The following is a 24935-nucleotide window of genomic DNA, read 5'->3' as shown; positions in this document are numbered from 1 at the left end:
AGGAGGTCGACAAGGTTGCAGTGAACCATGATTGCACTATTGCACTCCAAGCTGGGCGACATAGCGAGACCCTGTTCCCCACATCCCCCCAAAAAAGATGGAGAAACTAAGGTTCAGAAAAGGGCAGACCTGGGATTGTCTGGTGGTGTCCTGAATTCCAACCTGGAGGCCATTCTCTATCTTCTGCCCAGTCAACTAGACTCCTGGCTGCTCTGAGAACACTGCCCTCTTCCTGCCTAGGTATCAGTGTCACCTGACCTGTTCTCTTCCCTCTGTCTCAGTCTTCCCAGACCACCTCCTCCATGAAGCCTTGGCTCCTGTCCCCCCCCAGTTGAAGATCTAGGGAGAAGCTTGTTCCCTCTAACTCCTCCAAGCCTTACAGCAACACGATGGGGCTTGGCTGGTGAATTCCAGGCAGGCACTGGGACAGGAAAAGTCTGTCTATCACTCTTTGGCTTCTGGATTCACCTCCCTCCCCCATCTCGGAACTCCCTACAGGGATCAGTTACAGGAGCAAGGGTAGAGCGGGCTTTGGCCTTCCCTAGGCAGTGCTGTTACAGGTGATGCACTCACTCAGGGCAGGTTCTCCTAACCTGAAGACCAAGATCCCGTGGGACAGTTCCCCTGTGGGAGTGGAACTTACCTGGGGATGTGGCTCCTGTGGGAGGGGTTTACCTGGACCTATCACCCGAGTGTGGCTTTCATGATCGGGGTTTACCAAAGGATGCAGCTCACCTGTGGTCAGGGCTGAACTGTGGGTGGGGCTCAAGGGGTAGTTCTCCAATTGGCCGGGCTCTTCGAGGTCAATTCATCAGAGTGCAGGGCCAACCTGAGGATCTCATGGAGGGAGCTAACCTGATGGCGGGTTCACTTAGGGGGCCTGGATCATTATAGTAGTGAGTTCACCTGGATCTGAAGCTGAGGGACAGGATTCATCTGTGGGCTGGGATCTCCGGGGGAACAGCCGAATGGGAGGAAGGCGGGACTCCCGGGGTAGGGGCAGAACTAAGAGGGGTTCACCTAGGGGACGAGGCTTGCGGGTGAGCGGGACTTGTACTTACTGAAAGAAGTTTTCCCCTAGAGGGCTCACAAGTGGGCGGGGCTCACCCGAAGGGGCGAGAAAAGCCTCTGGGAGGGGCTTCCACGCGGGCAGGGCTTTTCTTTTTCTTTCTTTCTTTTTTTTTTTGAGACGGAGTCTCGCTCAGTCGCCCAGGCTGGAGTGCAGTGGCGCGATCTCGGCTCACTGCAATCTCCGCTTCCCGGGTTCAAGCGATTCTCCTGTCTCAGCCTCCCGAGTAGCTGGGATTACAGGCGCCTGCCGCCAACCCAGCTAATTTTTGTATTTTTAGTAGAGACGGGGTTTCCCCATGTTGGCTATTCTGGTCTTGAAATCCTGACCTCAAATGATCCACCCGCCTCGACCTCCCAAAGTGCTGGGATTACAGGCGTGAGCCACCGCGCCGGGCGGGCCTTATTTCAATGAAGGGGTTCTCTCAAGGAGCAGGACTCATAAGTGGGCGTGGCTCAAAGGGGGGCGTGGCTCCCACGCAGGCGGGGCTTATTTTAATGGAGGGCTCCTCCCAGGGAGCAAGCCTCGTAGTGGGCGGGGCTTGCCTCTGGGCGGGACCGTAAGGGTGGAGCTGCGCGCCTACCTGCGGGGGTTGCTCTGCTCTCCCAGCGACTGCTGCGTGGCCCTCAGATAGCTCTGGCGCCGCGCCGCGGTCTTGGGTGAGGGCTTGGGGCTGCCGCCGGACTCGTCGCTGTCCTCGTCGCCCATGGCCTTGATGTAGCTGCCGCTGCGCATGCGCCGGCACGGGATAGGGCCCTCGGCCGCGGCATCCGTCTCGCGTGGGGACAGCAGCGTGGTGCTCCACTCGCCGCCGCCGCCGGGCACCTGGGGATGGGGCACAGGACTCAGTGGGGCCACCGCAGAAAATGAGCAGATGGCGAGAACCCCCATCTCCGGGACCTGAAGCTCCCTCGTTCCCTGCAGAGTTCGGGCTCACGTGCTGGGTTTCCCGCCTTTGAAACCTCGGGGCAGCAGAGCAGAGCCCTGGGCTGGGAGGAATACCGGGGTTCCAGAGCCTCTCCAGCCTGGGATTTCTCCATGGATCCCAGGCTGGGTTTGCCCCAGAAGCAATGCCCTAGGCCCTGTGGTCATGGTGGCCTCCACTGCAGCCATCTCTACTTAGCCCCACAGTCACTTCACTTGGACTCTCTCAGGGGATGCTTATGATCTCACTGCACAGATGAGAACACCAGGCCTGAGGGACGCAAGGCACTTGCAGAAAGAGGCCCCAGACCAGGATCCAGAGCCTGAGCCTAGAATGGGGGATCAGAGGACCCTGGCACATCAGCATGAGGGGGGACGGGATCCCAGAGCCAATGGATATTCTTTGTCCCACAGGTGGGGAAACTGAGATACAGAGAGCAGAGGTGCTTCCCCGGGTCAGGTAGCCACATGGTGAGCTGGAAAAAGGGCTCAGTTTTCCCATCTGAACTTCAGGGACTCTGTCCATGGAACGGGGCTGTGATAGGGCAGGTGAGGTCACAGCTGTGAGGGCAGCCCTGGTCCCCCAGTCTCCAGTGGTTATGGTGGCAGTAACCAACCGAGGGGACCTTCCCTGTCTTTCTGAGTCCGGGCTCTGCTGGCTGCCCCAGGGCAGTGCACACAGGCTACGTTCCTCGCCATTTCATTCACACTGTTACGGAAACACAGTGGATGGTCACTGTGTGATGAAAAATGCACACATCTCAGCACTCACACACAGCCTGTGCACAGAGTGAACATGCCTCATCCTGTACACATATCTCAAAATGTACAGAACAAGCATATGCCCCATGCCCCTCAGTGAGTACCCCCAGTGTACCACACACCTCACCAAGGACACACACCAGCAGCCACTTTGTCACAGCAACCCCCCTCACAAGTATGCAGCATATACACAGAGCACACCCACCTTCCCACTACCCTCCCTCTGGACATTTGCGCCAGCAACTACTGCACTGTGGACACACATCTCAACGTGTATCCACCTTGCACTGTCCCCGCCTCCACATGCACACAGCGTACCCCTCACCAGGCTGCACATGTCACCACAGATGTCCAAGCCCACGCATTCAGTGTACACAGCATTCCCACTCTCTATAGCATACACATGCACACTGCCCAAGGGCCATGTCTACACAGGTACTGCACCGTTCTCCATGCCCTCTGTGTCAGAGGCCCACTTTCCACAAAGGGAAGGTAATGTCCAGGACTCCCACTCCAGCCCCACCCAGCCTTCCCATAAACCCTCAGCAGACTGCCCAGCCTAGGGCCAGTGCATTCTGCCTACAAGCCACTTGCTAGTCCAGCCCCACTATCCCCACTGTCCCTTGGGAACGTGGCCTTGTACATCACTGCTCAGAAACTGTTGCTAAGCCACCCACTCACCTCCTGTCACCCAAGCAGGCAGCACAGACTCCAGGGCCCACAGGGCTACCCTCTCAGGGTGTTTCTGCGGCATTGTTACATGATCAGACCCAACTATACCATTTTGAGAGGAAGCCCGGTCACACATCACCCTCCCTAATGCTTCTAAACCAAGGAAGCAGTTTCAGAACCACAAGAGCCCTAAATATATCACATACTGCCTGGATTTCAGTTTCCTCCTATTGAAAAAGAAAATAGTCTCACTGTTTCCGGAATTTCATATAAGATGATAAGAAGTCAGCGCTTTGTTAGACCCCGAAGATCATCTCGTTCAAAATGCATCTCATGGCTGGGTGCAGTGGCTCACGTCAGTAATCCCAGCACTTTGGGAGGCTGAGGCAGGTGCTCACCTGAGGTCAGGAATTCGAGACCAGCCTGGCCAACATGATAAAACCCCATCTCTACTAAAAACACAAAAATTGGTCAGTCTTGGTGGCTCGCACCTATAATCCCAGCTACTCAGGAGGCTGAGGCAGGAGAATCACTGGAACCCAGGAGGCAGAGGTTGCAGTGAGCCAGGATCCTGCCATTGCACTCCAGTCTGGGTGACAAGTGTGAAACTCCATCTCAAAAAAAAAAAAAAAAATTGCTGGGTGCAGTGGCTCAGTCCTGTAATCTCTGCACTTTGGGAGGCCGAGGCAGACTGGAGGTTAGGAGTTCAAAACCAGCCTGGCCAACATGATAAAATCCCGTCTCTATTAAACATACAAAAAATTAACCAGGCATGGTGGCGGGTGCCTGTAATCCCAGCTACTCAGGAGGCTGAGGCAGGAGAATTGCTTGAACCCGGGGGGCGGAGGTTGCAGTGAGCTGAGATCGTGCCACTGCATTCCAGCCTGGGCAACAAGAGTGAAACTGAAACTCTGTCTAAAAAAAAAAAAAGAAATACTCATCAGAGTTCCCAAGGGCTGGCCAGGCCCGCGCTTGCATTCCCCCTGAGATGAGGCACTCACTACCTGCAGAAGCAGCTCCTTCCATCTGAAATCTGCTTCCTGTAATTTCCACCCACGGCCTGGCTTTGCCCTGGGGAGCCATTCAGTTCATAGCCCCCTGCCCTACCCTTGAGAGCCACTTGGAAATGTGTAGCCACGGTGATGTCTCAGCCTTCTGCCACTTTCAAGCCATGTGGCCTTGGTGCACAGCAAGTGCCTGAATCAGTGTTAGCATTTGAAAGAAGAAAGCTATTCCCCCAAGCTAGGTTAGGACCCCCTGGGCCCCTGCAACTCTCGGTGCTGATCCCCATCACACTCTGCCGACACTGACATGACCGTCCATGTCTTTCCCAGTATTCTAATCTTTGGGACTGTGTCTTCTTTATTTCTGACTCTGTTCATTTAATTGTCCATCTGTCCATCTACCCCTCCCTCGCTCACATTTCCTGAGCACTTCCTGCATGCCAGATCCTGTCCTGGGCCTCGGGGACACATGGCTGCATCAGATGTGATCCCTGTCCTCAAAGAGCTGTCAGTCTGATGGGGGTGGCAGGGAGAGGCTGGCAATTAGAATGCCATGCAATTGGTTCTGTGAGGGGGTTGGGATGGCACAGCTTCCAGATTTGTCTTCTAAAGGGCAGGAACATATTTTAGTCCCTGCTCAGGGCTGGGCTCAGAAAGGCCCTAATTAATCTCTGTTGAGAGCATGACCAGTGGAAGGACTCCCTGATTAGCAGGTACCACTAGGCCACCCATTTTATAGCGGAGCCACAGAGGCCCAGAATGAAGTGACTTTCCAAGTGAATCTGTGGTACGGCTAGGCCTCAAAACTGGTGCCGTCCCCAGAGCCCTCACCCCACCCCGACCCTGCCAGAGACCCACCTGCAGGTAATGGTAGGCTAGACCCTGGTGGCAGGATTTGGACTTGAGCAGGCTCTTATCCAAGGTGGCTGAGGTCTTCTGGCAGACCTCGTGGGCGTGGCTGAGGGTCAGAGTGGACCAGGAGCCCCGTTTGACGTAGTTGGTGTCAGTGCCCACCCCAAGGCTGGGGCAGGTGGCTGGGGGTGCGGGCGGGGGTGGTGGGGCGGTCAGCTCAGTAGTGTTGTTCTTGGTGGTTTTGAGCATGTGCCCACTGATGGTGTTGTAGGCGTGCATGAAGTAGCGTGGCTGGCTGCGTTCTGCCTGGCGGCCTAGTGTCATCAGCCCGGAGGCTGGGCCACTGCTGCGGAAGGCGCCGGCCTCGCCGTCCAAGTTGTCATCAGAGCTCCACCAGCCTGAGATGTTGGAGCGGCTGCGCCGTTTGGGCTCCCCAGCCTTGGCCCGCTCCTTGCTTTTGGCCCTCCGGCCCTTGCCGTCCTCCATGCCACCCTTCTTGCTGCCATTGCCACCGACCTTGCCCGCTGTGCCCTCCAGTGAGGGTGCCTTGGTGAAGAAAAGCCGCTGGACTGAGTGGACCAGGTGGCGGATGCGGCCAGGGCTCTCACCACGGGCCTTGGCCTCGCCACGGGGAAATTGGAGGGTGCTGAAGCCATCACGGTGGATGGGCAGCTGCTTCTCAAACTGGTCCAGGAGGTTGGCGGGCAGCCGGTTGATCTTGGTGGCTTGGGCATGGCTGGGGAAGGGGCTCTCCTCTGGCACCTCGAAGTGGGAGTTGTAGTGGATGCGGGGAAAGGTGCTGCTGGGCGGGGGCAGCTGGTTGTTGAGGGGAAAGAGGCCATCTCCTGGCAGGGTGTTCTGCCCGGGGAAGCGGGCCTCGCGGGCGAAGGCCTCCGTGGGCGACAGCAGGTAGGGGTTGCGGTCGGTCCCTGCAAACAGGGGCTCGTGGGGTGGGTCTAGGCTGTCGGAGAGGTGGCGGGGGCGGCTGTCACCGAGGCCTTTCATGATCCCGGGCCGAGGGCAGGGGCCGTCACCCTAGCAGGGCGCCCGGGTCGCCTCTCCCGGGCGGCAGCTATCCTAGGGAGAGAAGACAGAAAGCGGTCAGCTGGTCAGCTGGATTGTCGGGGAGGGGTGCCGGGAAGGTCAGATCCAGATCGCAAGGCTGGGAGGATCTCTGAAGCCAGTCCTCAATGTTGTGGGCCTGAGGACAGGAGTACACACCGAGGCCCACGTACTCTGTGTATAAATAAAAGTTACAACTCAAGCTACCGACTATCAGACAAGCACAACATCTTCCATTCTTCTAGCTTGAGGACTGTATCTTTAAAACAACCTGGAAAACCAGGCTCAGACTCAGAGTTCTGGGTCTCCTCTGAATTCCATGATGGAATATGGGTGGGGGGCTGCCCATCCTCCACTCTCTTTCCGTTTCTGACTCTGTCCCTCACCCCGAGGGGCCACACAGATGCAAATACCCCAGCCCACATCTCCTAGCTCTGTCCACAGGCCCCCAAACAGTCATCCCGGAACCCCAGGATGGTCCCTGTGGCAGGGTCCACCTCCCACGGGAGGACCCTGTGCTGGCCCTGGAGGCAGGCGTGGGTCATTTGGGCAGGGAATCCCAGGGTGCCCAGTATCCAGGGTGGTCTATGGGGGGATGCAGCCTGCTGGTGGGCATGTCCCCAGGGCTCCGGAACTCTCCTTGCCTTATGGGGAAAAACATGGACTTTTAGAGGGCCAGAGAGGTCTTTTTTTTTTTTTTTTTAGAGACAGAGTCTCACTCTGTTACCCAGGCTGGAGTGCAGTGGTGCGATCCTGGCTCACTGCAACCTCCGTCTCCCGGGTTCAAGTGATTCTCCTGCCTCAGCCTGCCGAGTAACTGGGATTACAGGTGCATGCCACCACACATGGCTAATTTTTGTATTTTTAGTAGAGACAGGGTTTCACTATGTTGGCCAGAATGGTCTCGAACTCCTGACCTCAAGTGATCCGCCCACCTTGGCCTTCCAAAGTACTGAGATTACAGGCGTGAGCCACCATGCCTGGCCTTTTTTTTTTTTTTTTTGCAACAAGGTCACAGACAGCTCACTGCAGCCTTGGCCTCCTGGGATCAACGGATCCTCCAGCCTTGGTCTCCCAAAGTGCTGGGATTATAGCTGTGGGCCACTGTGCCTGGCTAGAGAGGCCTTCCAAAAAGAAGGACCTAGGGCAAGGGCCCATCTCATCCAGGTCTGAGGGCAGTACCGTCCAATTGTTTAACAGAGGAATTCCTATGTCAAATGGAAGCCCTCTGCAAAAACCTGCTCTGCCCTTCACCGAATGTCTACCAAGTATGACTGCTGGGCAGGTGCTGAGGGCTTCTGACACCAAAGAGGCCAACAAGCCCATAGGCCCATCATTTCCAATTGAGATGAAGCAAAGACAGCCTGGAATAGAGCTCTCAGAGTCAATAACAGGGGCACATCCTCAGGACAAGGCAAGGGCTCACAAGAGGGTGGCATTTAGGTGCAGTTGCTGTGCCTCAGTTTCCCCTGTTGTAAAATGGGACCATCCTGGAAATACTAGTCCAAAACTTAGGTAAGTCCCTTCCTTTTCTGAGCCTGGGCCTCAATCTTCCTGTCTGCCATGGAGCAGAGAGGTTGGCGAGGTTTCTAAGCCCACCGGCCCTGTACGTGGGAGTACCAAGACTTGGTTTGGCCTGAGCCTGGTGTGCTGAGGATTGGCAAAGAGTCAGTGTGGCTGGAGCAGAGCAAGTGAGGACAAGGGTTGTGGAGGGAGGGCTCTCAGAGGGGCTGGGTCAGGTCACAGCACAAAGGCTCTGGCTGACATCAAGTATGGAGGGCAGAATAATGGCCCCCAAATATGCCCATGACCATGTCAAAAGGAACTTGGCAGGTGTGGTTATTTTGCAAATGTGATTAAGGATCTTGAGATGGGGAGACTATCATGAATTATCTGGATAGGCTCAAGCTAATCACACGGTCCCTATAAGAAAGAGGCATGGGCTGGGCATGGTGGCTCACACCTGTAATCGCAGCACTTTTGGAGGCCAAGGCAGGTGGATCACTTGAGATCAGGAGTTTGAGACCACCCAGGCCAACACAGTGAAACCCCATCTCTACCAAAAAACAAAAAGTTAGCGGGTGTGGGGTGTGTGCTTGTAATGCCAGCTACTTGGGAGGCTGAGGCTGCTGGAGAATCACTTGAACCCAGGAGGCAGAGTTTGCAGTGAGCTGAGATCGTGCCACTGCACTCCAGCCTGGGTGACAGAATAAGACTCTGTCTCAAAAAAAAAAAAAAAAAAAAAAAAAAAGAAAAAAAGAAACAGGAATGGACCAGCCATGGTTTCTCACACCTGTAATCCCAGCACTTTTGGAGGCCAAGGCAGGGCAGATCACTTGAGGTCAGGAGTTTGAGACCAGCCTGGCCAACGTAGTGAAACCCCATCTCTACTAAAAATACAAAAATTACTGGGTGTGATGGCGTGCGCCTATAATCCCAGCTACTTGGGAGGCTGAGGCAGGAAAATCACTTGAACCTGGAGGTGGAGGTTGCAGTGAGCCGAGATTGTGCCACTGCACTCCAGCCTGGGCAACAGAGTGAGACTCTGTCTCAAAAATAAATACATAAATAAATAAATAAACAGGCAGGAAGGTCAGAGTCAGAGGAGATGTGCCAACAGAAGCAGAGATCAGAGTGATGTGGAGACATGAGCCAAGGAATGCAGGTAGCCTTCAGAAGCTGGCAGAGATGGCTGGGCATGGTGGCTTACGCCTGTAATCCCAGCACTTTGGGAGGCCAAGGCAGAAGGATTGCTTGAGGCCAGGAGTTTGAGACCAGCCTGGGCAACAAAGTGGGACTGTGTCTCAAAAAAAGAGATGGATTCTCCCCTAGAGCCTCCAGAGAGAATGTAGCTCTGCAATCCGTTTTAGACTCTGACCTCTAGAACATCCTATGAGACAAAGTGCGCCAGTCTGGGAACCAGACAGCACAAAGCCACACGGAACCAGGACTGGAACCCAGGTCTTCTTGACTCTTAACGCAGGCCCCACCCAGCCCACTGGCCCTGCTGAACTGGAGGATGTGCAAAGAAAGGGGACAGTGTGGGGGCTGGATCCACCAGCTGAGGGGCAGAGGGTGGGGAGGATGGGACAGTACCAGGTGGCCTCAGCAAAGAGTGGATGTCCATCTGGCCCAGCATAGCCCAGCTTCCACCAGCTTCTCCAACCTTGTTCCCATCTCTTGCTGTCCATCTGCCAGCCAAGCTCACACCCTTCAGGATTTCTTCATAGCTCTCACTGCTCTGGGAAACTCTCATGTGTTTACTTGTTTGCTAGTTTCTTGTCCATCTTCCCCTAGATCTGTGCTGTCCAATATGGTAGCCACTGGGCCACAGAGCACTTGACATGCAGCTAGTGCGACTGGGAAACTGAATTTTTTATTTTTTAAAAAGTTTAATTAATTTAATTTAAGTAGCACATGTGGCAAGTGGCTACCAGGTTGACAGTATAGTCCTAGAGGTTCAACCCTCCTCTTGGAAGGTGCCTCCCTCCCTCACCCCTGCTAAAGCTGGGTTCAGCACACTTTCTTATTCTAACACCTTTTCCACCTTTTTGAGTTGGACGTTTAGTTCATTTGTTTTCTGATCTCCTTATACTCTAATAAATGTGTCACAGAAAAGCTATATATTTTCCCCTGAGTATCTATTAGCTGCATATTATGGATTGTATTTTTCCAGTTTTTTTTCCCTTTTTTATTTTTATTTTTTGACACGGAGTCTTGCTCTTGTCGCCCAGGCTGGAGTGCAATGGGGTGGTCTCAGCTCACTGCAACCTCTGCCTCCTGGGTTCCAGCGATTCTCATGCCTCAGCCTTCCTAGTAGCTGGGATTACAGGCACACACCACCACACCCAGCTAATTTTTGTATTTTTAGTAGAGACGGGTTTTCACCATGTTGACCAGGCTGGTCTCGAACTCCTGACCTCCTGTGATCCACCCACCTTGGCCTCCCAAAATGCTGGGATTACAGGTGTGAGCCACTGCACCCAGCCTTTTTTCCTTTTTTAAAAAAAAACTGAGGAGAAATTAATGTAACATAAAATTAGTCATTTTAAAGTGTACAATTTAGTGACATTTAGTAACAATGCTGTGTAATCACTACCTCCATCTAGTTCTGAAATATTTCCTTCCTTCCTTCCTTCCTTCCTTCCCTCCCTCCCTCCCTCTTCTTTCTTTTGATGGACTCTCACTCTGTCACCCAGGTTGGAGTGCAATGGCGTGGTCTCAGCTCACTGCAACCTCTGCCTCCCGGGTTCAACCGATTCTCCTGCCTCAACCTCCCGAGTAGCTGGGACTACAGGTGCATGCCACCACATCCGGCTAATTTTTGTAATTTTTAGTACAGATGGGGTTTCACTACGTTGGCCAGGCTGGTCTCTAACTCCTGACTTCATGATCCGCCTGCCTCGGCCTCCCAAAGTGTTGAGATTACAGGCATGAGCCATTGCACCCAGCCTCTTTCTTTCTTTTGAGACAGGGTCTCGCTCTGTTGCCGAGGCTGGAGTGCAGTGGTGTGATCATAGCTCACCGCAGCTTTGACCTCCTGGGCTCAAATGTCCTCCCACATCAGCTTCTTGAGTAGCTGAGACTATAGGTACATGCCCAGCTAATTAGAAAAAACATTTTTTTTTTTTTGGTACAGACAGGAGTCTCATTACGTTGCCCAAGCTGGTCTGGAACTCCTGGGATCAAGCAATACTCCTGCCTCAGCCTCCCACAATGTTGGGATTACAGGCATGAGCCACCACACCCAGCCCTGAAACATTTTCATAACCCCAAAAGCAAATTGCATCCCCAATAAGCAGTCATTCCCTATTTTCCCCTTTTCCCAGCTTCTGACAACCACGTCCATAGATAGTTTCTGTGTCTATGAATTTTCCTATTTCCCGTAGGTATTACTTTTATTGTAGCAAAATACATGTAACATAAAATTTGCCATTTTAACCATCTTTAAGCGTGCAATTCAGTGGCATTATGGACACTCACAATGTTGTGTAACCACCACTATGATCTATTTCCAAAACCATTCCATCACCCCAAACAGAAACTCCGTACCCATTAAGCAAAAACTTCTTTTCTCCTCCTTCTCCTAGCCCCTGGTAATTTCTTTTATTCATTTTTTTTTTGAGACAGAGTCTCAGAGTCTCACTCTGTCACCCAGGCTGGAGTGCGGTGGTGCGATCTCGGCTCACTGCAACCTCTGCCTCCTGGGTTCAAGCGATTCTCGTGCCTCAGCCCCCCAAGTAGCTGGGATTAGAGGCGCATGCCACCATGCCCAGCTAATTTTTGTGTTTTTAGTGGAGAACGGGTTTCACCATGTTGGCCAGGCTGGTCTTGAACTCTTGACTTCAAGTGAAATGCCTGCCTTGGCCTCCCAAAGTGCTGGGATTACAGACGTGAGCCCTAGACCTGGCGGCCCCTAGTAATATTTAACCTACTTTCTGTCTCTCTGAATTTGCCTATGCTAAATATTCTCAATATGTGGAATCATATAACATTTGTTATTTTGTGTCTGACCTATTTCACGTAGCATAATGTTTGTTTTCTAAGTTCACCCATGTTGTAGCATGGGTCAGAACTTCATTCCGTTTTATGGCTGCATCATATTCCATCCTGCATATATAGTACATTTTGTTTAATCCATTCATCTTTGGATGGACACCTGGGTTGTTTCTACCTTTTGGCTATTGTGAATAATATTGCTACAAACAATGGTGTCCAAGTATCTGTTTGAGTCTCTGTTTTCAATTCTTTTGGGTTAATATCCAAGTGGAATTGCTGGATCATATAGTAATTCTATGTTTAACTTTTGTTTTGTTTTGTTTTTGAGATGGAGTCTTGCTCTTGTCACCCAGGCTGGAGTGCAATGGCACGATCTTGGCTCACTGCAACCTCCGCCTCCTGGGTTCAAGTGATTCTCCTGCCTCAGCAACCCGAGGTGCCCGCCACTGCACCTGGCTATGTTTTGTATTTTTAGTAGAGACGGGGTTTCACCATTAGGCCAGGCTGTTCTTGAACTCCTGACCTTGTGATCCACCCGCCTCGGCCTCCAAAAGTGCTGGGATTACAGGCGTGAGCCACCACGCCCAGACTCTATGTTTAACTTTTTGCGGAACCACCAAACTGTTTTCCATAGCAGCTGCACCATATGACGTTCCCACCAGCAATATACAGGGGTTCCAGTTTTCCCAGATCTTGCCAGAACTTATTTCCTTTTTAAAAAAATTATAGTCATCCTAGTAGGTGTGAACCGGTATCTCACTGCGGCTTTGATTTGCATTTTCCTGATGACTAATGATGTTGAGCATCTTTCCATGTGCTTATTGGCTGTCTGTATATCTTCTTGGGAGAAATGTCTATTTAAGTCCTTTGCCCATTTTATAATTGGGTTGTTTGTCATTTTTGTTGTTGAGCTCTAGGAATTCTTTGTATATATTCTAGATATTGAACCCTTAGCAGATATATGGTTTGTAAATATTTTCTCCCATTCTGTCTCTGTGGGGTTTTGGTAGTATTTTTCTCCTCTTCCAGGACGGACCACTTACTCACTCTTTCCTTCCTCATTAGCACTGATGGCTTCCCTTCCCCCCAGCATCCCCTGGCCTATGAGCACCATAAAGAAAAGGAGTGTAAGGCTGGGCAAGGTGGCTCACGCCTGGATTACTTGAGGTCAGGAATTTGAGACCACCCTGCCCAATATGGCGAAACCCCATCTCTACTAAAAATACAACAATTAGCCAGACGTGGTGGCTTGAGCCTATAATCCCAGCCACTTGGGAGGCAGAGGCAGGAGAATCACTTCAATCTGAAAGGCAGAGGTTGCAGTGAGCTGAGATTGTGCCACTGCACTCCAGACTGAGTGACAGAGCAAGACTCTGTCTCAAAAAAAAAAAAACAAACAAAACAAACAAAAAAACAGGAGTCCATGTGCCCGTAACTTTCCTGAGAGCAGGGGCTGGTTCTCATCTGGGGGCAGAGGAATGAGAACGGCTCTGGAGATGGATGTGCAGTGGATGCTGTGATGGCCACCCAGGACCCCCCTGCACAGAGGCACTCACAACCCCAGCTGCCAAGAGCATTGGCTGCTGACAATTCACAGCCAAGTTCCCGCTAGGAGCTGCTCTCAGCCAAAGGGAGATGCCTCACCCAAGATGCCAGACTTGGATCTCTAACTGCCTCCTTGACATCTTGCCCTGGAAGTCTGACAGGTCCAAGATACAGCACTCATTCTCCCACCCACCCTGACCTGCTCCACCCATAGTCTGTCCTTACGCTCCTTTCCAGGGGCACCCTGCATCCAATAACTGGTCAATGTTTGGGTACCAAGGTGTGGCTCCCTTGCCCCAATTCAGAACAACCCTAAAGGGCCATCCCAGTTCCAGAGCTCCCTATGGGATTCGCTGAGGCCTCTGTTGTGCTGTATTGAGGTTCACCTCTTCCCTCTGCCCAATCCTGTCCCCTTCACCTGTCACAGATGTTCCGAACTGATTTCTCAGGAAACTTCTCATGCAAACCTGAGTCTGTTTCCTGGGGAAGCTGACCTGAGATAGGACGGAACTGGATTCTACTTCTTCCCCTCCTCACTGCAGGACACTTGGTGATTCAGTCATTCCCCCCTGAGCCCCAGTTTCCTCTTCTATAACATGGGGATAATGATCCGTTTTCGGTTTTTTTTGAGACAGAGTCTCATTCTGTCACTCGGGCTGGAGTGCAGCGGCATGATCTCGGCTCACTGCAACCTCTGCCTCCCGGGTTCAAGCAATTCTCCCTGCCTCAGCCTCCCGAGTAGCTGGGATTACAGGTGAGTGCCACCGTGCCCAGCTACATTTTGTATTTTTGGTAGAGACAGTTTCCCCATGTTGGCCAGGCTGGTCTTGAACTCCTGACCTCAGATGATCCACCCGCCTTGGCCTCCCAAAGTGCTGGGATTACTGGCCATGATCCTTACTTTTAAAAATTATAATAAGGTTGAACTGTGATGTCATATAGAAAGCCTCGCATTTCGATGCCCAATCAGTATCAGTCACACTCTGTTCCCCTCCTCACCTCACTGTACTGTGCTTCTTGGGGACAGGCCAAAGCTTCCAGATGAGGAATGCTGCACGGCATGGTGGAAACTGCATGTAGTTGGACCTGTATTCAAATACTGTCCTTTTTTTTTTTTTGAGACGGAGTCTTGCTCTGTCACCCAGGCTGGAGTTCAGTAGTGTGATCTTGGCTCACTGCAACCTCTGCCCCCCGAGTTCAAGGAATTCTCCTGCCTCAGCCTCCTCAATAGCTGGGATTACAGTTGCCTGCCACCACGCCTGGCTAATTTTTGTACTTTTGGTAGAGACGGGGTTTCACCATTGGCCAGGTCTCGAACTCCTGAGCTCAAGTGATCCGCCCGCCTCAGCCTCCCAAAATGCTGGGATTACAGGCATGAGCCACCACGCCAGGCCCCTTGGATTTAAATTCTAAACCTGCTATTTATTTGCTGTGACCTCGAACTGGTCCTTTCCCCCTTCTGTGCCTCAGTTTCCTCCTCTAGGCAATGGGGGGTTTGAATGAGGACGGTCTGAGCATCTGGTCACCCTGACTCCTCTGAGCTCCCTTGGTCAGGGTTCCTGGCCCAGTGGGTGACAGGCCCTCAGCCACCCAACACCTAGGGTGGCAGGATCCTCACCTTAGGGAGGTCTTAAAATAGGCAGGCCTTGCCCTTGCAGGGGGAAGCAGCTGGCTGCCTCGAGCTGCCTTTTTCAATGAGCTATACTTAGGCCCACCCGGGTGCCCATAATTACTGCTCATTAATATAAGCCTCATTGCCCTTATGGAAACGTGGAGGGCCCAGCAAAGCTGCTGCCTCCCTGGGAACCTCCCTGCTCCATGGTGCCTCTGTGTCTGCAGCCGCCACCCCCACATGCCAGAGTGAGACCTCCCTGCCCTACCTCATCTCATCATGGTGCCAGAGTGGGCCTGTGAGCATGGGAGAGCTAATTAGGGACAAGGCCAGGAACAGAACCTAGCATGGCTCTTCCTGACACAAAACTCACCTGACTGCATCATTCCCTTAAGCCAGAACCTTCTGTGAATCCTTCTTCCCACCTCAGTCCAAACTGCTTGGTGTGGCAATCAAGACCCTCACTGATCTAACCATAAACCCTTTTCAGATATTACCAATCCCATTTCCTTTCTTGACGGCCCTTCCCTTTAACCAGCCTGGATCCCTTACAATTCCCCACTCATATCTTGTATATTTGTTACTACCAGAAAGCCTACTTCTGTCTAAGGTTGCATTAACAGAGGTAGAGAGTCTAAGTGAAGGGAGGGGTAGTCCTGCTCAATGCTGAGTTAGATGATGAAGGCTTAGAAATGAAGTGAGGTGGAATGGCCGAACATTCTGGGGGTGTACATAGCAGTCCATGGAGGACACATTCTCTGCCTTAGACCTCTGAAGGGACGATGTGTGGAAGGGGAAGGATGGATTCTGTGGGGGCCTCCAGGGCCTTGCTGCTGCCTGGGGTGGGGTGAAGGTAGAGAGTGGCTGGCTGTGTTGCGCCATGGCTGTCTTTGGGCACCCTTCCCGTGCTCAAACCACATCTCTCATACCTGCTCCGGCTCTTGCTGGCTTCTCTCCTCTGACGTCTAAATGCTAGAGGACCCGGGTGCTCTCCGCCTTGCTCTAACACACCCTCTCCTCTGCTGATCTCATCCTGATGCGTGGCCTTAAACACCACCTATCTGACAACTCCTGAATTTACATCTTCCGCCCAATCTGTCTCTCAGACGCCAGACTCAGATCTCTAACTGCCTCCTTGACATCTTGCCCTGGATGTCTGACAGGTCCAAGATAGAACACAGGATCTCTCACCCGCCCCGACCTGCTCCGCCCACAGTCTGCCCCGATTCTACTCATGACAACATCATCCTCCTGCTTGTTCAGGTCAGAAACCGGGAAGTACCCTTGACTCCTCTTTCGCTACCCCAGCATCCCATTCAGCAGCACAAACTGTAAAAACAAGTCTCCCTTCCACATATCCCCGGAGTTCCTCCACCTACCACCTCCACAGCCCTGCCCCAGGCCGAGTCCCCACTATCTCTCACTCAGATGACTGCTGTTCAGATCCTTTCAAAGACTCCCATGGCCCTTGGACTAAAACCTATTCTCTTTTTTTTTTTTTTTTGAGACAGTCTCACTCTGTCGCCCAGACCACAGTACAGTTGTGCGATCTCGGCTCACTGCAACCTCTGCTTCCCGGGTTCAAGCGATTCTCCTGCCTCAGCCTCCCAAACAGCTGGGATTAAAGGCACACGTCACCACGCCCAGCCAATTTTTTTGTATTCTTAGCAGACACGGGGGTTCACCATGTTGGCCAGGCTGATCTCCAACTCCTGACTTCAAGTGATCTCCCTGCCTCGGCCTCCCAAAGTGCTGGGATTACAGGCGTGAGCCACCGTGCCCGGCCCCTAGTCTTCTTTATTAGTATTATTTTTTGAAATAGGGTCTTGCTGTGTTTTTTGCCCAGGCTGGAGTGCAGTGGCATGTTCATAGCTCACTGCAGCCTTGACCTCCTGGGCGCAAGAGATCCTCCGGTCTCAGCTTCCTGGGTAGCTGGGACTATAGCTGTGCACCACCAGGCACGGCTACTAATTTTTTTTTTTCTTGAGACAGAGTTTTCGCTCTTGTTGCCCAAGCTGGAGTGTAATGGCACAATCTTGGCTCACTGCAACCTCCGCCTCCCAGGTTCAAGCGATTCTCCTGCCTCAGCCTCCAGAGTAGCTGGGATTACAGGCATGCGCCACCATGCCTGGCTAATTTTGAATTTTTAGTAGAGACCGGGTTTCTCCATGTTGGTTTGGCTGGTCTTGAACTCCCGACCTCAGGTGATCCGCCCGCCTCAGCCTCCCAAAGTGCTAGGATTACAGGTGTGAGCTACCACACACAGCCTAATTTTTGTGTTTTTTGTAGAGACAAGGTTTCCCCATGTTGCCCAGGCCAGTCCTGAACTCCTGGGCTCAGGTGATCTGCCCACCTTAGCCTCTCAAAGTGCTGGGATTACAGGTGTGGGTCACTGCACCTGGCCTAAAAACCAGTCTTCTTCTGGCTTTCCCGACCTCATTTCCTGCCCCTCTTCCCTTGGGTCTTCATTCTGTCCTTGGGACATGGATGGTTTGCTCCTGCTTTTGCCCTGCCTGATCCAGCTGCCTGGAGTGCTCTTCCCTCCTGTGTCCACACAATGCCCCCTCACTTCATTCAGGACTTGGCTCACAGGCTACATCCACTGAGAGGCGATCCCTGACCACACTGTCCAAAGCAGCTCCTCGTCCGCCAGCCCCTCTCTGCTCTCAGATGTATGCCCGAAGCAGCCTGGAACAGCAAGTACAGACTGTGTCTCTGCCACTACTGCGTCTCCAGCATCCAGCACGGGGCTTGGATATGGTAGGTGTTCATGAAGATGGTGTTGAATGAAAGAGTGGTGGAAGGCCTTGGGGACGCCAAGAAATGATCCAGAAAGTGAGGCAGCTACAGGGTAGTAAGTTTTCCACTCAAGCCAATCAGGCTAGTGGGGAGAGCTGTGTGTGATCCTTTATTGAGTGCTTATTGTATACCAGGTGCTTCACATATGTGAGCTCATTTAATCCTCACTACAACTCCTCCTGCTGGGAATATTGCATCCACCATGGCAGCCAGCCTCCAAGATACACCCCGGTGGTCCCCACCTCCTGAAGTCCCATCCTTGTGTACACCCCTCTCCCTCAACATGTGCAGGGTTGACTGGTGTCACCAATAGGATATTGTGGAGATGACCAAGTGTGACCTCTGAGGCTAGGTCAGGAAAGACACTGAAGCTTCTGCTTTGCTCCCTTGGAGAAGTTAGCCGCCATGTTGTGAGGACACTCAAGTAGTCCTAAGGAGAGGGCCATGTGGAGGGAACTGAGGCCTCCTGCCAACAGCCAGCACTAACTTGCCAACCCTGTGGGTTAGCCACCTTGGAAGGGGATCCTGCAGCCCCAGTTAGGACTTCGGATGGCAGTAGCCCCTGAAGTAGGACTTCAGATGGCAGTAGCTGACAACTTGACTGCATCTCATGAAAGATCCTGAGCCATTACCCGATTCCTGACCCCTAGAAGCTCTGTGAGATGATACATATTTATTGCTGGAAACCATGGCCAAGTTTTGGGGTGATTTACTATGCAGAAATAGGTCACTGAGGGCCAAGTACAGTGGCTCACACCTATAATCCCAGCACTTTGGGCTGAGCAGGAAGATCACTTGAGGCCAGGAGTTCAAAACCAGCCTGGGCAACATAACGAGGACCCCATGTCTACAAAAAATAAAGCATGAGAAAATTAGCTGGGTATGGTGGCACGCAGCTGTAGTCCCAGCTGTTCAGGAGGCTGAGATGAGAGGATTGCTTGAGTCTAGGAGGTCGAGACTACAGTGAGCCATGATTTTGCCACTGCACTCCAGTCTAGGTGACAAGAGTAAGACCCTATCTCAAAAAAAAAAAGAAAAAAAAAAGAAAGAAAGAAATAGGTCACGAATCTACCCATGTTAGAGGAGAAGCAGCAGCTCAATGGCTGAAGTCACCTCTCTAGGCCCCACATCCAGAAGGGGGTTGCGCTGGGTATGAATCCGAGCCTGATCCTTGAGCCCACATCCCATGGCCCTGCCCACCAGGCTGAGTTGAGATTCCGGGATTCTTTCCGTCTAAGACAGCTCCATAATCCTGATGCATTCAAGGTCTGAATTGTTTCCAGCCTAAGTCCGTGTCCATAGCAACTGTCTGAAAAGCATGACATTCAATCAACTAGTTGTTTGGTCAACAAGATAGCAGGCCATGGCTGCTGGGGACGTGTGACCGACACTGCTCCCACCTCGGGTCCCTCCTCCACTTGAAGACAACCATGAGAAGTGAATTCCCAGGCCCATCCTGACAGTGAACTCTGAACACAGGGCCCAGGATGTGGATGCCACAGCTCCTCAGGGGGTGGGGGCTCGGTAGGGACAGGGCTGCTTACTTGGCCTCTCTGTGACCCCACCCCCATTGAAACCTGCCTGGCTTCAGCAGAGACTCTGTGGGTCACAGGGGCTCCATACACAGCACTCATCTTTGTGTGGTAGACACCAAAAAGATAAGAAAACACAGACCTAAGAACTGAAGGCTTCTAGACTCTCAGAACAAAGGGACTACAGAGATGGAACCAGGGTTGTCCTTCAAAAACCCCAAATGGGCCAGGCACGGTGGCTCACACCTGTAATCCCAGCACTTTGGGAGGCCGAGGTAGGTGAATCACTTGAGGTCAGGAATTTGAGACTAGCCTGGCCAACATGGTGAAACTCTGTCTCTACTAAAAATAAAAAATTAGCCAGGTGTGGCAGTGAGCGCCTGTAATCCCAGCTACTTGGGAGGCTGAGGCAGGAGAATTGCTGGAACCCGGGAGGCAGAGGTTACAGTGAGCCAAGATCGCGCCATTGTACTCCAGCCTGGGCGGCAAGAGCGAGACTCCCTCTGAAACATACACACACACACACACACACACACGCACGCGCACACACACACAACCAAATGAGGCTGGGCGCGGTGGCTCACGCCTATAATCCCAGCACTTTGGGAGGCCGAGGTGGGTGGATCACCTAAGGTCAGGAGTTTGAGGCTAGCCTGGCCAACATGGTGAAACTCTGTCTCTAATAAAAATACAAAAATTAGCTGGGCATGGTGGCGAGCACCTGTAATCCCAGCTGCTCGGGAGGCTGAGGCAGGAGAATCGCTTGAACCTGGGAGGTGGAGGTTTCAGTGAGCTGAGATTGTGCCACTGCATTCCAACCTGGGCGACAAGAGCAAAACCCCATCTCAAACAACAACAACAACAACAACAACATCAAAAACCAGAAAAACCCACCAAACCTCAAATGGGATCGCTTCACCCAGTACCCCTAAAATGCTTCCAGGTCTACCCTCAGGCAGAACTCGTCTCAGGCCGGGCACGGAGGCTCATGCTTATAATCCCAGCACTTTGGGAGGCCAAGGTGGGAGGATCACTTGAGCCCAGCAGTTTGAGACCTGTCTGGGCAGCATAGTGAGACCCTGTCGCTCCAAAACATTAAAAAATTTGGCCAGGTGTAGTGGTGTATACCTGTAGTCCTAGTGACTTGGGAGGCTGTGACGGGAAGATTGCTTGAGCCTGGGAGGTTGAGGCTTCAGTGAGCCGTGATTGTGCCACTATACTCCAGACTGGGCAACAGAGTGAGACCCTAACTCAGAAAAAACAAAAACAAAAACAAAAACAAAAAAACCCTCAAACTCCAGCCTGCTCAGCCCACCCCAGCCACGCCAGTCTCCTCCTCAGTTACTTCCCCAGCGCTCCCAGCTCTTGCCTGCCATGGGGCCTTTGCCCATGCTGTTCCATCCACCTGTTCCATCCACCCCTCAACACTTCACATACTCGGCTGCCTCTATTGATTTAGATCCCTGATTAAACGTCACCTCCTCAGAGGCCTCCCCAGACCCCTGTGTCTAGGAGTCACCTCCCTCCCACTGCGTTCTCTCAACACCCCTCCTGATTGTTTTCCAAACCTGACCAGGGTCTCTCATTATCCTGCTTGGCTCCTCACATACTTGATTAGTGCCTCCCGCGCTCTGTGAGCTCCAAGAGGGGATGGACCGCACCTGTTTCATTTTCCACTCTACCCCTGGTGCTAAGCGTAGAGTTGGCACCTAGTAGGTGCACAATCAACACTTGTTCAATGAATGAGGTAGTCAGACAGAGCCTCAAAGGGAGGGGAGCTGGAGAGCTGCAGCTGCCCGATGGGAGAGAAGGGAGTTGATGGATAGGCCTCTCCACACCTCTTTTTTGCTTCTTCTCCATGTCTGAATCCCACACAGGCTAGGCCGGTGTTTCTGTTCCTGAGAACATTCCTAAAAACACCCTATCCTTAGCCAAGCCTTTCCCTGCTTAAAATCCTTGAAGCTCAGAGAAGACACACCCTGCTCCAAGAAATCTTCCCTGACCTTAAAAGTGGGGGGTAAGGCCTCCTCTGGGTTCCCCATGATGGGAGCTCCCACCTGAGGAGTCACCGATTAACCTAAGTGTCCCTCTGGGCCAGAAGCAACGACTCTGTACAGAGCTGGCCCTCTATACATGGTGGTGCATGGAGAGGGCGACAGACATCCTGGTTCGCCCGGGTTCCACCAACTGTCCTGGAGTCCCCGATGGTTAGTGCTGTTTCATTCTCAAAAATGTCATGGTTTAGGCCGGGCGCGTGGCTCACGCCTGTAATCCCAGCACTTTGGGAGGCCAAGGCAGGTGGGTCTCTTGAGGTCAGGAGTTCAAGACCAGCCTAGCCAACATGGTGAAACCCTGTCTATACTAAAAATACAAAAATTAGCCAGGTACAGTGGCATATGCCTGTAATCCCAGCTAGTTGGGAGGCTGAGGCAGGAGAATCGCTTGAACCCGGGAGGTGGAGGTTGCGGTGAGCCAAGATCATGCCACTGCACTCCAGCCTGGGCGACAAAGCAAGACTCCATCTCCAAATAAATAAGTAAGTAAATAAATAAATAAGTCATGGCTTAGATAATGAATTATACGCTCATCCCAAGCATAAAGGACCATGGGGACATACAGCAAAGGAAGACAGGTCTGTGGCTGACATAAAGCATATGAGTCTGGTCTGAGCTTCTTCCCTGGACTCCCAAGCCAAGACCCCTTCAACCCCTGGGGAATCAGGTTCCCCCATCCTCACCTAGGAAAAGTCTGAGTTGAGGGGATGAGAGGGTGATCTTGATGATGATCATGGCTGGCCCCTCCCCTCCATCTCCAGGCCTCACCTGGGGACCACCACTTGAGATTCCAGGCTTCAGTGCCACTCCCTCTGCTGGCCCCAGGGGAGGTTGAGTAGGAGCCTGCCCCTGCAGATAGTGTATGTGCGTGTACGGCGTGGAGGCTGGGTATGTGGCTCTGGAGCCAGCCTTCTCGAGTTTGAATCCTGGTGCCGACATTTACTTGCTGTGTGACCTTGAGCCACTTACCTAACCTCCCTGAGCCCCAGTGTCCTCAAAGGGTTGTTGGGAGAGATCAACGAGGTAACACAGACAGATGGTTCTCAGCACAGAGGCTGGCATACAGCAAATACGCAAGTATTGCTGTTACTATCCCTAACAATGAGTCCCACCTACACAAGGAGGTCAGGGTGCTAGAGGAAGGATGGGCTCTAGAGCCAGACAGGGCCGGGCACTGTCTCTATTTAGCCATCTAGAAGTTCAGAGAGGGACTGAGATTTGGCCTAGTCATACAACATATTGGTGGCAGCTGCAATTTGTACCCAGACCTCTGGACTCCTAGGCCAGTGCTCTCTGGAGGTTTTCTTTTGTTTTGTTTCTGTTTTTGTTTTGTTTTGTTTTCTTTTGAGACAGAGTCTCACTCTGTCACCCAGGTTGGAGTGCAGTGGCACAACCTTGGCTCACTGCAACCTCCACCTCCAGGTTCAAGCGATTTTCATGCCTCAGCCTCCTGAGTAGCTGGGATTACAGGCATGTGCCATCATGCCTGGCTAATTTTTGTATTTTTAGTAGAGACGGGGTTTCACCATGTTGGTCAGGCTGGTCTCAAACTCCTGGCCTCAGGTGATCCACCTGCCTTGGCCTCTCAAAGTGCTGGGATTACAGGAATGAGCCACTGCGCCCAGCCCTCTCTGGAGGTTTTGAACCAACAAAGGTTGGGTATGTTCTGGGCCGTGAGCTCTTTCGGCATGGCCCTCATCCCTCCTTGCATTCCCAGAGCACAACTCTCTAGACTTGCTCTATACATATGATTAAACTTAAATAGAATTAAATTTAAAATTTCAGTTGCATTTGCCACATTTCAAGTGCCCAGTGGCCACAAATGGCTAGTGGCCATTTCCCATGAGGCTTACATGGAACTGGAGGGGGACAGGAACAGGGCCTCTGCCCCCTGGAGCCCCCATGGAATACTCTCTAAAGCCTATGAGTTGTGGAATATCACCCAGCACCAAACCTCTCATGTCTGATCCAACTCTCTCACGCTCCACTTTGCTAACTGGGCTCAAGCAGGGGCTGACACTTGCCCAAGGTCACACAGCAGGTGGAGGGCTCAGTTCTCCTGATCCTGAGCTTTCTGCACACTCAGGCTGGAGAATCAGCAGCCTGGCCATGCTTGGAGAAGTGCTAGTCAACAGAAACAACTTTTTGCTGATGAATAAATACCAAAAACCACCCTGGTATGGACATTCCTGGGGCCTTGCAGAAGAGCTGGTGGGGGACAGCTGCCCACAGCTGCAGGGCGGGCACCGATCAGCCCTAGAGATGGCTCTCCAGGTCACCACTGGGACAACTATAGGGCTCGGAAGGGGGCCGACGCAGGCACTCATCTTTCCCCCTTCCCATTCCAGCAGGGTCTGGATGGACCAGGATCACCCCCGTGGCTGCTGTTTTCAAGCAGGGTTTGTTGTTGTGCTTGTGGGGGCTGGGACCCCAGTCCTGGCTAACTCACCTTGTGACCTCAGGCAAGTCACCTTTTTCATCTCAGTTTTCTTCATTTGAAACTGGAGATGATTATCCCAACGGTGTGGGGCTCTTGTGAGGGGCAAACGGGACCAGCTGGATGGGAAAGAGCTTGTAAACCAGGCATCCTTAAAGGGGGAAGAGAACAGGTCTGGACCCTATTTGACCTGGGTATAAATCTCACTCTACTTCTTCCCCATGGTGTGACCCTATGCATGTCAGCTGGCCTCTCTGAGCCTTGGTTTCTTAACATGGGAAGCATGTATCAGACACTTCACTTGCCATACAATGGAATATTATTCTGCCATAAGAAGGAATGAAGTTCTGATCCATGCCTCAGCAGGAATGAACCTCAAAAACATGCTCAGCGAAAGAAGCCAGAGGCAAAGGCCACCTAAGGTAGGACTCCCTTTATATGAAATGTCCAGAATAGGCCGGGCGCGGTGGCTTATGCCTGTAATTCCAGCATTTTGGGAGATCGAGGAGGGTGGATCACGAGGTCAGGAGCTCAAGACCATCCTGGTTAACATGGTGAAACCCCATCTCTACTAAAAAAAAACCAAAAAATTAGCTGGGCCTGGTGGCACACACCTGTAGTCCAGCTACTTGGGAGGCTGAGGCAGAAGAATCGCTTGACCCAGGAGGCAGAGGTTGCAGTGAGCTGAGATCATGCCAGTGCACTCCAGCCTGGGCGACAGAGTGAGACTCCATCTCAAAAAAAAAAAAAAAAAAGTCCAGAACAAGCAAATCAACAGGAACAAAAAGTGGATTAGTAATTGCCAGAGGCTAGGGAGGACAGAGGAATGGGGAGTGACTACTTAATGGGTACAAGGTCTCTGTTAGGGGTGATGAAAGAGTTCTGGAATAAGGCCGGGCACGGTGGCTCATGCCTGTAATCCCAACACTTTGGGAGCCCGAGGTGGGTGGATCATCTGAGGTGGGGAGTTCGAGACCATCCTGGCCAACATGGTGAAACTGTCTCTACTAAAAATACAAAAAATAGCCAGGTGTGGTGGCACACGCCTGTAATCCCAGCTACTCAGAAGGCTGAGGCACAAGAATCGCTTAAACCCAGGAGGCGGAGGTTGC

The 24935-nt window shown here is 52.3% G+C and overlaps 1 protein-coding gene across 9 annotated transcripts in view; it reads right to left on the bottom strand.

The window, feature by feature from the left end:
- Positions 1-24935, bottom strand: part of DLGAP4 (DLG associated protein 4) — a 227051-nt gene that overhangs the window by 92423 nt on the left and 109693 nt on the right. For 7 of the 9 annotated variants that reach the window (XM_034947402.3, XM_034947401.3, XM_034947400.3 and 4 more), the window contains 2 exons: positions 5290-6360; positions 1653-1894 (listed from right to left, as the gene is read on the bottom strand). In XM_034947402.3, the coding sequence (XP_034803293.1) occupies positions 1653-1894; positions 5290-6288 (1241 nt within the window). In that variant the 5' untranslated portion in view covers positions 6289-6360. The remainder of the gene's footprint in view (positions 1-1652; positions 1895-5289; positions 6361-24935) is intronic. The other 2 variants (XM_034947406.2, XM_034947407.2) reach the window with 1 other exon arrangement.

The sequence above is a fragment of the Pan paniscus genome, chromosome 21 (assembly GCF_029289425.2).
Source record: "Pan paniscus chromosome 21, NHGRI_mPanPan1-v2.0_pri, whole genome shotgun sequence".
NCBI classification, from domain to species: Eukaryota; Metazoa; Chordata; class Mammalia; order Primates; family Hominidae; genus Pan; species Pan paniscus.
This window is presented reverse-complemented; position numbering and strand designations above follow the sequence as displayed.